This window comes from Nycticebus coucang, chromosome 11, assembly GCF_027406575.1.
Source record: "Nycticebus coucang isolate mNycCou1 chromosome 11, mNycCou1.pri, whole genome shotgun sequence".
Taxonomy (NCBI): domain Eukaryota; kingdom Metazoa; phylum Chordata; class Mammalia; order Primates; family Lorisidae; genus Nycticebus; species Nycticebus coucang.
This window is the reverse complement of record NC_069790.1, coordinates 125,954,352-125,969,429: the sequence shown is the minus strand read 5'-3', so window position 1 is coordinate 125,969,429 and position 15,078 is coordinate 125,954,352. Positions and strand designations below refer to the sequence as shown.

At 40.1% G+C, this 15,078-nt stretch overlaps 1 protein-coding gene across 3 annotated transcripts in view; it reads right to left on the bottom strand.

The window, feature by feature from the left end:
• The window catches only part of RNF32 (ring finger protein 32), a 50,572-nt gene that overhangs the window by 7,573 nt on the left and 27,921 nt on the right, over positions 1–15,078 (bottom strand). For all 3 annotated transcript variants that reach the window (XM_053609386.1, XM_053609388.1, XM_053609387.1), the window contains one exon: positions 1,346–1,513. In XM_053609386.1, coding sequence (XP_053465361.1) covers positions 1,346–1,513 — 168 coding nt within the window. The remainder of the gene's footprint in view (positions 1–1,345; positions 1,514–15,078) is intronic.

The window sequence follows — 15,078 nt, the reverse complement described above, 5'->3', positions numbered from 1 at the left end:
ATGTTGGCATGGATGTGGAGAGAAGGGAACACTTCTACACTGCTGGTGGGAATGCAAGCTAATATGACCTTTTTGGAAAGAAGTTTGGAGACTACTCAAGGAACTAAAAGTAGACCTACCATTCAATCCTGCAATTCCTGTACTAGGTATATACTCAGATGATCAAAAAGTATTATACAACAAAGAAATTTGCACCAGAATGTTTATTGCAGCCCAATTCATAATTGCCAAGACATGGAAACAGCCCACATGCCAATCGACCCATGAATGGATTAACAAATTGTGGTATATATACACCAAGGAATACTATGCAACCATAAAAAAGATGGGGAATTCATATCTTTTATGTTTACCTGGATGGAGCTGGAACATACTCTTCTTAGTAAAGTATCTCAAGAATGGAAAAGAAACTATCCAATGTACTCAGTAGTCCTATGAAAGCAATATATAAGCACCTACATTCATACAAATGGTAAAACATAACTATAGTCCAGAAAGTAGAAGGGGAGAAGAGAGAGAGGGGAAGGGATGGGGGAGGCAGCAGGAGCGGGGGATTTTGGGGTGGACCTCACCTAATGTGCATGATGCAATGGTACATTTCAAAACTATTAAGAAAAGAATATAATTGTGATGGATGTGTTAATCAGTTCAATGTAAGCATTCACATTGTGTATCAAAGTAGTACACTGAACCCCATAAATGTATATGGTTATGATCAAAGAAAAACAAAAAAAAGTTTTAAAAAAGGTAAAAACAAACAAAAAAAGTAACATTGATTATTAACATGTATATATTCTGTTACTCTTGTGAAACATGGAGGACTGTAACCCACCATGATAAGCAATTTTGAAACAAAGTTACTTTCTAAAATGCTGAACATTTGTTTTATATATATATATCCTCTTAATTAAACAATCAGGAGCAGTCCTTTTCAAATAGTTTATCTACTAAACTCATAAATTTTTCCTAATTTTATGGTTTTTTAAACTAAGTTTTCCCCCTGTCTTGGCTTTTCTTCCATGGCCAGGACAGACACAAGCAGGCTGGGACTCACAGGGAGACTGTCCAGAAGGGTGGCCTGCACAGTGGGCCTTTTCCTTTGCTGCATTCACTGTTCACAAAACAGCATCTGCCCACCAGAATTTTCAACTGAAGGGACCTTGGCAGCCATCCTTGAGCTCATGACAAAGGTCCAGGGTCCCACTGCAGGTGCAGACACCTACAGGCTCCCTAAATGAGTCCTGTAGAAGCTGCTACCCCACCCCACTCACATGCCATCCCTTACCGACCCCAGGGAACTGCAGCCGATTCCATTTACTGACCAGGCTGCCAGTCCAAAGCCTACCTGCACTTGAATTTTCTGCCAGTCCTCCTCTGTGATCTCACGGCCACACTTTTCTTCCAACTGCTGGAGAACGCTCCGGTTGATGGCTAAGCAGTGATCAATTTCTGAAAAAAGCTCTTCTATGTTGGTGTGGTAGGAGCACAGTATACGGTGACTGATCTCTGTGAACTGAGAATGATACAGGACCAGGTTCACATGCTGAGTTGGGAATTCTTGGTCTAGGTAAAGAGAAGCACTTTCTTGAGCCTGACCACACTTTACTCTCAAGTCTCCATCTTTGAGTAATGTGCTTCAGAGAAATAAACAAACGAGTATTTTACTTAATAACTACAAATGCAGATAATCTGTCTGGCAGATAATCTGGCAGATAAGCTGCTATCTGGCGGCTTCAAAGTACGGCCTTCTGGCATACTGAATATTGTATGGAAGGCATCTTCCTTCCTGAAGAAATGTGAGAAATGGCAGGTGCAGGAAGGACTCTGAGCTCCCCCTTCTCCCTTGAGACAGGTCACAAGACCTGTGCGAGTTGCCTTCCCTGTACCCAGAGGAAAGGAGTATCCTCATTCCTCCAGATGGAAGGGCCCAGAGGACTCTGAACCAATGGGCCACACTCAGCCCCTTCATGAGTCTTCAGGTCACATACTTCATCCAGTGTTCCTTCATCAAACAGCATTACAACATGCTCAGGTTTATCTCTTTCTTTAGGTCCTCATTTCCTTATAAAGGCTTCATGTCACAGACTTACCTTAAATAAACCTGTACACTTCTCTCCTGTTACTCTGTCTTGTGTTGTGACAGAGACAGGGTCCCGGCTGAAGAACTGAGTTGGGGGGTGGGCAGAGACATGCTGTTTTCCTTCCCTGCTGTTTACTTAAGTTTTTGCAAGGAATATATTTGAAACTAAAAATGGAGAGAAGAATTCTAGTTTTGCAGAATTAGCTGCATTGTCATCCTGCTCTGGCACAATTAATTCTACCCTTTGAGAAGGACTGTCATTGCACCTGCTCCACATTATCACAAGGCATTTGGTAACCAGAGTTGGCTCGGACCTTTTTGCTTGTAGCCATCTTCCTACTGTGGTTGCAGACTGTGAATTACTATAGAATGACCATAAAGAAAAGGAAAGACCAAGAGAAACAGTATTGCTTCTTATAACCCACTCTTTCTGCTTTTCTCACTGAGCTCTAAAATTATAATTTGAAAATCCTCATTGCCTAAGGACTTCAATGTTGTCTTAAGCAGATGCAATCAGTTTCTGGCTATAGGTCCCCTGGGTACAGAACAGACCTTGAAGACTTATTTTAAAAATAAATAAAATAGATAAATCTTTGGCCAGACTAACGAGAAATAGAAAAGTAAAATCTCTAGTAACCTCAATCAGAAATGATAAAGGGGAAATAACAACTGATCCCACAGAGATACAACACATCATCTCTGAATACTACCAGAAACTCTATGCCCAGAAATTTGACAATGTGAGAGATATGGGTCAATATTTGGAATTACTCCCTCTCCCTAGACTTAACCAGGAAGAAAGAGAGCTCCTGAACAGGCCAATTTCATGCACTGAGATTAAAGAAACAATAAAAAAGCTTCCAACAAAAAAATGCCCTGGTCCAGATGGCTTCACACCAAAATTCTATCGAACCTTCAAGGAAGAGCTTATACCCATACTGCAGAAATTATTCCAAAAAATTGAGGAGGAAGGAATCTTCCCCAACACGTTCTACGAAGCAAGCATTGCCCTGATACCAAAACCAGGAAAAGACCCAACTAAAAAGGAGAATTTCAGACCAATTTCACTCATGAATATAGATGCAAAAATTCTCAACAAAATCCTAGCCAATAGATTACAGCTTATCATCAAAAAAGTCATACATCATGATCAAGGAGGTTTCATCGCAGGGATGCAAGGCTGGTTTAACATACGCAAGTCCATAAACGTTACCCACCATATTAACAGAGGCAAAAATAAAGATCATATGATCCTCTCAATAGATGCAGAAAAAGCATTCGATAAAATCCAGCATCCTTTTTTAACTAGCACACTGCAGAGTATAGGCACAGGTGGCACATTTCTTAAACCAATCGAAGCTATCTACGACAAACCCACAGCTAAGATTCTACTGAATGGAGTAAAACTGAAAGCTTTTCCTCTTAGAACTGGAACCAGACAAGGTTGTCCTCTGTCACCATTACTTTTCAACATAGTGCTGGAAGTTCTAGCCAATACAATTAGGCAAGACAAGGAAATAAAGGGAATCCAAGTGGGAGCAGAGGAGGTCCAACTATCCCTCTAGGCTGATGACATGATCTTATACTTAGAGAACCCCAAAGACTCAACCACAAGACTCCTGGAAGTCATCAAAAAATACAGTAATGTCTCAGGATCAATGTCCACAAGTCAGTAGCCTTTGTATATGCCAATAACAGTCAAGATGAGAGGCTAATTAAGGACACAACTCCCTTCACCATAGCTTCAAAGAAAATGAAATACCTAGGAATATGCCTAATGGAGGTGAAAGACCTCTATAAAGAAAATTATGAAATCCAAAGAAAGGAAATAGCAGAGGACCTTAACAAGTGGAAGAAAATACAGTGCTCATGGCTGGGAAGAATCAACATTGTTAAAATGTCTATACTTCCCAAAGCAATCTACCTATTCAATGCCATTCCTATTAAAATACCAACATACTTTCAAGATTTGGAAAAAATGATTCTGCGTTTTATATGGAATCAGAAAAAAACCCGTATAGCTAAGGCAGTTCTTGGTAATAAAAATAAAGCTGGGGGCATCACCATACCAGATTTTAGTCTGTACTACAAAGCCATAGTGGTCAAGACAGCATGGTACTGGCACAAAAATAGAGACATAGGCATTTGGAATCAAATAGAAAACCAGGAAATGAAACTAACATCTTACAACCACCTAATCTTTGATAAACCAAACAAGATCATACCTTGGGGGAAAGACTCCCTATTCAATAAATGGTGCTGGGAAAACTGGATATCTACATGTAAAAGACTGAAACTGGACCTACACCTTTCTCTACTCACAAAAATTGATTCAAGATGGATAAAGGACTTAAATTTGAGGCATGAAACAATAAAAATCCTCAAAGAAAGCATAGGAAAAACACTGGAAGATATTGGCCTGGGGAAAGACTTCATGAAGAAGACTGCCATGGCAATTGCAACAACAACAAAAATGAACAAATGGACTTCATTAAACTGAAAAGCTTCTGTACAGCTAAGGAGACAATAACCAAAGCAAATAGACAACCTACACAATGAGAAAGGATATTTGCATATGTTGAATCAGACAAAAGCTTGATAACTAGGATCTATAGAGAATTCAAATTAATCCACATGAAAAATGCCAACAATCCCATATATCAATGGGCAAGAGACATGAATAGAACCTTCTCCAAAGAAGATAGACGACTAGCTAACAAACATATGAAAAAATGTTCATCATCCCTATCTATTAGAGAAATGCAAATCAAAACCACCCTGAGATACCATCTAACCCCAGTGAGAATGGCCCACATCACAAAATCTCAAAACTGTAGATGCTGGTGTGGATGTGGAGAGAAGGGAACACTTTTAGACTGCTGGTGGGACTGCAAACTAATATGACCTTTCTGGAAGGAAGTATGGAGAAACCTCAAAGCACTCAAGCTAGACCTCCCATTTGATCCTGCAATCCCATTACTGGGCATCTACCCAGAAGGAAAAAAATCCTTTTACCATAAGGACACTTGCAGTAGACTGTTTATTGCAGCTCAATGTACAATCGCCAAAATGTGGAAACAGCCTAAATGCCCACCAACCCAGGAATGGATTAAGAAGCTGTGGTATATGTATACCATGGAATACTATTCAGCCATTAGAAAAAATGGAGACTTTACATCCTTCATATTAACCTGGATGGAAGTGGAAGACATTATTCTTAGTAAAGCATCATAAGAATGGAGAAGCATGAATCCTATGTACTCAATTTTGATATGAGGACAATTAATGACAATTAAGGTCACAGTGGGGGTGGGGAAAGGGGAGAGCAGAGGGAGAAAGAAGGAGGGAGGGGTGAGGAAAGGAAGAGCAGAGAGAGGGAAGGAGGGAGAGGGTTGCGGTCTTGGTGTGTGCCACACCTTTTGGGGGCAGGACACGTTTGCAAGAGGGTCTTTGCCTAACAAATGCAATCAGTGTAACCTGGTTTCTTGTACCCTCAATAAATCCCCAACAATAAAAAAAATAATAAATAAAAAATAAAAAATAAAATTCTGATTTCACAGCTGGCATAGATATGGAGGCGGCATGTTTATTTTATCTCAAACTTATGAAAACTTTTCTCTAAAAGTATTATCCTTAAATATGGTCTTTAATGTTCCTCCAAACTCAGTTCTTTTTATAAAGTAATATACATATACATTTTAATTTCAAGGGTACATAAATGATTTTGTTATGTAGAGACCTTATGCAATGTTAAGTCAGGGCTTTGAGTGTGCCATCACCAGAACAGTGCTCGTTGTACTTGACAGGTAGAATCCCCCACTAACCCCCCACTTCTTATTTCCAGTGTGTCTGTGTGCCCATCATTCAGCTCCCAGTTCTCAGTGAGAGCATGTTGTGTTTGTGCTCTATTCCTGAAATACTTCTCTCAGAATTGTCTCAAATTCCATTCAAGTTGCTGCAAAAGACGTTATTTCATTCCTTTTCATGGCTGAGTAGCACTCCGTGGTGGGTGGGTATGTCTGTCACATCTCACCTAGAAGTTGTTTCCCATTCCCCGTGTGGCTAGTGGGGGCCACGTGACAGTTCTTCCAAATGGAAATGGTTGGGGTCTTCTGGGTGGACACACAGGGGATGTCAGAACAGAAAGATGCCCCCCAGGTCAGCATATTGCATGCTGTTCGGAGCACATATGTTACCATAGAAATGAAAGCCACCTATTTTCACTCATTGGAATTTGGGTTTTTTCCCCCAGCAGTTAGAGGTATCCTGATGCAGTGGTTCAGCCTGTATCATGGAATGGGTCTGCACACCAAAGGAAAACAATCAAATGAAGTAGGCCCATTGGTCTCTTGTGGATACTTGGACGTGTGAATGGGGATCATGCATTCTGGATGACAGGTGACTTTCTGGCTTCCAAATATTTCAGTTTATTGAAGACCTCATGTTCATTTTTTCTTTCTTTTTTTTTTTTTTTTTTAAAGGGGAGCTATTTGGTAGAATGTAGTATTTATTTACATCACCTTCAGAAGGTGCTTCCAAGGACAAAGTGTTCTCTTCTGATTCTCTCCTGAGATAGCACAGGGTAGAGTAGCAGAGGTTGACCCTGACTGTGAATGGTGCATCCTTGCCTGGCTCTCTCCCTGGGAAATCAGGAGGAGGAGTCTTGGCTTAAGGATATAAGGTCTTCTTTCAATAACGTAAACCCTGTGAATGTGGCATGCAGAACAGCTAAGGGTGTCACAGCACCAATGTTGGGGACTATCTGTACTCAGAGCCCTAGAAGAAGATGCTTTTCTATTTATGAAGCAAATTTTCTTTAACTTTGAATATAATTGCCCAGCAGCTGGGCAGACCTTAATTTATGGTCTTCAATCAGTAATGTTTCGTAAGGCTTAAATTCTAATTGTCTTTATTCTTTGGCCTTTAAAATATTTAATGATATCTAAATAAATTACTAAAGTAGAATCCCCCATACTTCATAAACGGAACAGTTACTTGGAAGCCATATACAGTTACGTACAAGTAATGCTTTGTAATTCAGGTTTTCTCTGGATTGGTTTTGTTTGTTTGTTCCTTTTTTTTTTTAAGTGTGAGATTCTTTACATGCCTGAAAACCAAGATCTTTGCTTCCTCCAAAATTATACTTCAGAAAACAGGGTCACATTTTATTCCAGATTTTATCAAGTACTTCAAGTTATGAGGTATGCTCTCAAATTTGTTCTGAACATAGATAGTACTGTTTGGAACAACTGTGGAGCCTGTATTCACAAAGTGGGATTTAGACCAGCAGCACCAGCACCTGGGAACTTTTTAGTAATGCAGATCCTCAGGCCTTGCCCCAGACCTGGCTTGGTTTTGGGGGCCTGCCAATCAGTATGTCACAAGCCCCCCAGGTGACTGTGATGTCCACTCCAGTTTGAGAATTCCTGTCCTAGATGAAGGTTTTGTTAAGAAACTAAGTTATTTAGCACAGCTGCAGTTGTCATTCTGGAGGTGTGTCCTCCCAGTGCCAAGCAGTGGCCAACAGCATCAATGTAAAAGGCATGAATAATCTATGTCTGTCTGTGTTACACGTATCTGTGTGTGTGAATGTGTAACCACAGGATGATTGAATGAGTGCCAGAGGTCCTGATGTCACATGAGGGAACGTTTGCAGCTTGAGATCAAACTTCCAAAGACAGAATCATACAGGATTTTTTAAAGCACTTTTTCCATCAAACCCCTTAGATGGAGAGCAGACATGCTCTGGACAACTGTGCTGGGTGACTCATACGTGGCTGTATTGATGACAAAGAGCCTGAGGTCCAATATTCAATAGCATCTAACCCGCATGTGCTGCCTCCTGCCTTCAAGTGCCATGCAGCCTATTTCCTTCATTAGAGTATGGGTTCCAGGTGCCAGGAGTGTTGTCGTGAGGGTTGATGATGTGTGTTCTTAAGGGATTTCATGTCTGTCATTGCATCCCGCCTTCAGGTCCTCTCTGAAAGGATCTGCGTAGGCACTTGCTGAGAAAGACTCATCAGTGTTGCAGACTCACCAGATAAATCTGGGCAGGTCAGACACTGATACCTGTTCTTAATGGTAATTGGTGTAATGTAGCCAAAAAGCAAATGCTTAGAATACATTATATGAGAATTCTGTACTCAAGGACTTTTTGATTCTACAAACAATAACCTAGTATAACAGACTAATACCATATTCCAAAGGTTTTGATATGTATTTTTGCTATTCAATCCAAAACATTTTCTAATTTCCATTATAATTTTTTCTTTGACCAAATATATTATTTAGAACTGTTTCTTAATTGCCAAACATGTGAGCTATTTCTAGTTTTTTTTATTTAAAAATTTTTGTTTGAGATATGGTCTTGCCCTGTGACTTAGGCCGAAGTGCAGCGGCGCCATCGCAGCACACTGTAAATGCAAACTCCCAGGCTCAAGGGATCCTCCCGCCTCAGCCTCCCAGGGTGCTGGACTACAGGGGTGACCCATTGTCCGTGGCCTTGTTTTTTAAAAAAAATTTCTATTTCTGGCTTAAATGCAATATGGTCATAGTCTGCATGTTTTAAATTTCTTAAACTATGATGAAACTTGCATTATGATCAAGCATATATGGTCTGTGTTTATGATATGCTGAGTGTGGGGTTTGATGTCATCTCTGATAATGTCTTTGCTCCAAAATTGATTTTGCCTGATACCAGCACACCGGATTTCTTCTGCAGACAGTTTGCTTTATATACATAATGCATATTATATGTAACATACACATGCATATTATATATAACGCACACTACATATATATGTTATTCTTAAGTTTTCATGCATCTCTTCCAAATAACATACCTAATTTGATTTCTTTTCACAAGCACATTTGGTCCAATCTGTGTTCTTACTGACACACTGGGAGCCATGCATCCATCCTGTTGTGTGGTCTCCATCTGCCCTGCCTTGGGTTTTTGTTTGTTTCTCTGTTGTTTTATCTCTGTTCTTTTTCAATTAAGATTTTCTATTTTTTTGTTTCTTTTTTTCAATTAAATTTTTCTATTTTTCTCTTTACTACTTTGAAATTTAAAACCAAATTTCTATTGTTTTAGTCATAATCTTAGAAATGCATACTTACCCCATCAAAGTCTAATTGGAATTTTTTTTCTTTTTTTTTATTAAATCATAGCTGTGTACATTAATGTGACCATGGGGCACCACACACTAGTTCCATAGACCGTTTGACAGATTTTCATCACACTGGTTAACATAGCCTTCCTGGCATTTTCTTAGTTATTGTGCTAAGACATTTACATTCCACATTTACTAAGTTTCACATATACCCTTGTTAAGATGCACCGCAGGTATAATCACACCAATCACCCTCCCTCCGCCCACCTCCCCCCTCCCTCCCCTCCCATTCCCCCTTCCCCCTATTCTTAGGTTATAACTGGGTTATAGTTTTCATGTGAAAGCCATAAATTAGTTTCATAGTAGGGCTGAGTACATTGGATACTTTTTCTTCCATTCTTGGGATACTTTACTAAGAAGAATATGTTCCAGCTCCATCCATGTAAACATGAAAGAGGTAAAGTCTCCGTCTTTCTTTAAGGCTGCATAATATTCCATGGTGTACATATACCACAGTTTATTAATCCATTCGTGGATCAATGGGCACTTGGGCTTTTTCCATGACTTAGCAATTATGAATAGGGCTGCAATAAACATTCTGGTACAAATATCTTTGTTGTGACGTGATTTTTGGTCTTCTGGGTATATGCCTAGTAGAGGAATTATAGGATTGAATGGCAGATCTATTTTTAGATCGCTAAGTGTTCTCCATACATCTTTCCAAAAGGAATGTATTAATTTGCATTCCCACCAGCAGTGTAGAAGTGTTCCCTTTTCAATCTTAGGGTACTTTAATTTTCCTCTCCTGACTTGCATTCTTTTGTCATGGATTTAAGTTCTTCTCTCTTTTAACATGTGAGACGTTACTATTCTTGTCTGCCAAAATCAATATCTATTAGATATACCCACACTGTTACCACTTACACTTCAGACTTCCCATCTGGAGCCATTTTCTTTCTTCATGAAGTACATCCGTTAGAATTTCCTTGAATGAAGGCATTTTAGTGGCAAACTCTTTTTGTCTATACGAAAGTGTTCCTCTGGCTCTGTTCTTGAGCGTTAAGCTTCATTTCGTACGCAGAGCTCTGGGCTGGTGATGGGTCTCTTCCTGGATGCTGAGGAGTCATTCCTGGTCTCCCCTGCTGCTCCTGAAACCCCCCTGGTCCCAGTGATGCTCCTCTGACATCTGTCCTTATTCTCCCGCTTCTGAAATCACTTACAAGTGTCCTTTGCAAAATTTTAATTACACTGGGGTTTGCAGGGCTTTAAGTCTGAAAACTTGTTAGCTTTCACTGCTTCAAGCCATCACCTCTGTCTGACACGTTCTCTTCTCAATCCCAAATAACCCCATCAAGTTCTTTATTGAGCATGTCACTTCTTGGAACCACTAAAGATGATGGCCCAGAAGGATGGGAAATACCGAGCAGCCCAGAGCCCCCGGAAACCCCTCCCAATGAGCTGCGGGCTGAGCGTGTCCATCAGTGGCGGCCTGCTCGCTACCGCATGCACCATCAAACACTGCACCACGCTGTGCAAGAGCTCTAGAGCTAAGACCAGACCCCACAGGCCGTAGTCAGCTGCCAGCCCAGATCCAGGAAGCTATGGCCTGGCCGGGTCCTTCCATTTTCCATTCTGTTCAGATTTCAGCTCAGCAATTTCCACCTTATTTAATAACACTTCACTCTCCACTTGACTCTCTCTCTCCTCCCTCTCTTTATATTTTCCTTCCTGGTACTTATTACTTTTTGAAAAAAATGTTTTATTTATTGCCTCCCTTCCCACCCCAACTCCATGAATGGGGGGATAGCAGACAGTAGATTGTAACTCTGCAGCCAGGCAGAGTTCTGAGCCTGTGCAGACGGATGAGGGTGGGTGGGTCTGCAGGGCCCCCCGCCCTGCCTGCCAGCTCAAGTTCTGGGTAGGCCTCCCTAAAGATGAAGTTTCCAAAGTACGAAGACTCCAAGTGTAGGCCACAAAGGCAGTTTAGATGGGGCTGTAATACTGTCACCCACAGTTAAATCTAAGTTATATTTCAATGTTCATTTGCACACTTACTAGCAATTAGCACTTTTTACTTCCTTAATTTAAAAAAAATTAAAAGCATTTCTTAAATGAGAAAATCATTCCCTTTATAAGCACTGTGATAGAGGGAATTGTAGTAAAATGGTGGTAAAAGACTATTAAAATAGATTTTATTCAATTTAAACTGAATTTACTTTTTAATGTTTATTTATGTATTTTTTTGAGACAGGGTCTCTCTCCGTCACTCAGGCTGGAGTCTGAGTCATCACAGGTCACTGCAGCCTCAGAATCCTGGTCTTAAGTGTTCCTCCTGCCTCAGACTCTCAGAGTGCTAAGATTATGCATGAGCCCCCACACCTGGCCTAAGCAAAATAATTTTAAGTTTAATTTACCGCTTACAGGTTTGCACAGTGAATGATAAAAGGATGACAACCTCTAAAGGGACTATGTGTTAAAACAGGTTGGGAATTGCTGAGCAACTGTGTAAAGGGCACAGTGGTAGCCTGGGGATCAAAGATGACAAATACATGTCCCTATAACAAGACCTCTTGATTTAGCAGGAAAAACACACTGACAATCGAATGTGCTGAGTGCCCGTATAGCAGAGGACTGGGAGGACATTACAGGAGGAAGGAGGAGGTCGCGTTGGAAGGGGCCCTGAGCAGAGGTGGTGGTCAGTGCGGGGTCAGTGCTGGGCTGGGAGAGCTGGGGAAGGAAGGAGTGAGAGGCGAGGGGTGGTGGTACGTCTACTGACGGTGGTTACACGCACCCTGTGCTCTCAGACACTCTCACCAGGAACTTCGATGGCCTCTCAACCACCTGCAGATACCAACCTTTCTTCTTATAACTTTCCTGCATGAATCTTATGATCTGCCCAAACTTGTTTATTCGGTTTTATGAATAATTCTTATATTTTCTCTGTTTCCTTGATGTCCTTCAAATGCATCCCGGTGTACTTGGGCTAGAAGTGACTTCTCCGGTCTCAACTCTCGTGGCCCATCACGTGGCAGGTATTGCTGGCTGGTGAGTGTTGTCTTTTCCTGTGTGCATTTCTTATCTTCTTGAACGAGTGCCCTAGATTCAGGGAAGCATTGATTCGTCTTTGCAAGGCTCTTAGCATTCACTAAAATTTTTAACTTTAGGGTTGCCATAGATTAGAAATGAGAACAAATACATGCCCCAAATGTACTTATTCAGAGGAATATAGCAGAAATCTCTTTGAGGGAGTAAAAAGAAAGAATGTTTTGTCTAGAATGATTCTGAAGTTACTTCTAGTGTCAAAATTCAATAAAACAGCAACATTTTGCTTATAATTGAAACAGACATTACCTTGTTAATACACTGAACATTGCTCAGTGTACACTTAAGGCAGTGAACTGGGGTGACTGTCCCCATTTTTTAGTGTCAAGGATTCAAAAGTTAGTAAGGGTGATATTTTAAAATGTCAAATCAACATTTATTTATTGACTAGCTATTGCAGTCAATTCAAAGTAATGTCCCAAGTGTAGCTACTATTAAGTATTTTTGAAATGTCAAGTTCTTATGTTCAGTGTTTTTTCTTCTCTTTTTTATTCCCTTTTCACATGGGTCTGATGAATCTTAGTAACTGAAATGGCAAGAACTGGCAGAAAAAAATTGACAACTGCATGCTAATTTTTAAACTAATGGTTAACATCATGAATTCTACAGAAACAAAAAATATATAATATTTTTTAACTTTACAAAAAAGTCTTAATATACTTTTCCATTTCAGATAGATAATTTGATAAATTAAGTTACTAAGAGTTCAATTTATTGATATGTAAAGCAATTACTGGTCATTTACTAGTAACTTACTGGCTAAACATTAAAAAATATATGTACTAACAGAAATACCCAGGTGAACTCTGTCTACCCAGGAGGCCTTTTTCAGCAATCCATCTTGATGTCAGCAAATTGCTTACTAATGTGTTGACTTACAGCCACCCTCAAAAGCAAAATGAAAAGCCTGGAATTTACAGCATATCAATGAATCAGTTGATAAGCTTTTACTGGTTTAATATCCTTCCAGTCTTGCTGCTTGGAGCCACTTCAAGTTAGCAACAGAATGTTTGCCATCTCTATGTGATAAAGGAAGTCAAAGGACTAAACAAACTTTAAGACCATTATCCTGTTTGGTGAGATGTAAATGAAAAAAGTCAGAGAAATCTCCTGCTGGAGGGTGTGAGAGGGTGGCCCCTGAAGTCAGCCCCAGCATCTGACAAATCACTGACCCCACTTTTTAAACAATGGTCAAGACTTTTAGCTGGGCAGGAGATAATATAATGCATTTGAAAAGTTTTAATTGCAGCAATAAAAGACCATACCTCAATTATATGACATATGCTAGCAGCATTTCTAGATAAGGATCAAAGGTGTCTATGGACCAATCACTATGTTCTGGGCAAAACTCTGGGCTTTCTGTACACACTGGTGGCAGGAATTAGCCAGACAGCTTTAGTGCCCTTTCTAGGCTCTTTGATCTGAGTTCGCCAAAACTTGAATGAGCAGGTGTAGGAGGACTAACTACTGTCTCGTCCCTCTCTGACAAAGGCATTTCTTACTGCATTTTAATTCTCTGACACTTACTGGTACAAAACTCAACATGTGACCTTTTCAGTTCTTACCACAAGACTGCAATATAGTTAAAAGAACCTGCATTGTGGCCCTACATCACGGCTATGATTCAGTTTGTTAGGAATGTGTCAATGATATATTAAAGCAAGGCAAATATGTGAAAAGAAATTCTCAGTGTATGTAAGTATTCCTATTTGTAGACAGATGATCCCTCTGTTTTATGAACATGAAAACTAAAGAAAGACTTCACTAACTCTTCCTGTAACAAGAATTACACTGACGCTTCTTTGAACAAAAGAGCTAAAGTGCAAGATCACAATTCCATTACAAGAAAAATAGCTTAATTTATAAAAAAATAGAATGACCTGAGCTAAGCTGGAGTATCAAAAATATATCCATTCTGGTGAGATCTTAAAACATACAAATGAAATAAGCACATCTAACAAGTCATGTCTAAAAGCATCAAATTGACTTTTACCCCTCTGTGCTTTGCTTTCCTAATGATTAGTCTTCTTTTTTTCATAAAGGTAACTTTGACCTAAACCGGTGGTTCCCAAGTATGGCAAAGAAAATTTCACCCATTTACCAGCAAAAGGAAAAAGAAGTAAAGTCAACAGAGTGAAATTTCTCTAAAGCTATTAGTAAACGTTTGCAGTGTAAAGGAATATTCTTTGGTCTGTGGTCAGGTACTTCCTACTTTCCAGGTGTTAAAACTGTCTTTTAGGAAATGGTTCTGATGGTATATCATGGCGGTGTTTTTTCAAACTCTGACTTGGTAAAATAAAAAGCTTTAAAAGTCGGCAATGACTTCATTGGGGCCCCAAAATTCTGCAGACTCAAAGTCTGGAAACCCCTGGACATGGACTTTGAAGAGGTTGTTGGGAGAACAGAGAATCAGCTGCAATGTCATGATTTTATTGACTGATGGAGGCAGTGGGTCCAATATTTATCTGTCTTTAACTTTGGGGTATGTCACATGATTTATTTCTTCTGGTAATTTGTGATTTCATTTTTTAGATTAAAAATAAAATAGGAAGAGGCACAGCAAGATGGTGGCCGAGTAACAGCTTCCTTGCATCTGGGCACGTGAGTCTGGGGAGATAGGACTCCAGGCATCTCTGGCTGGTGGGATCTGCCTATCATCACCCCTGTGAGGATACAGGGAGTCAGCGAGAGACTTCTGGACCCCGAGAGAAGGACTAAAACAGTGGAAAAATGGCAAGTGGTCGCATGTGTTCAATCCGTCTAAACCTGCCCGCAACTTCCACA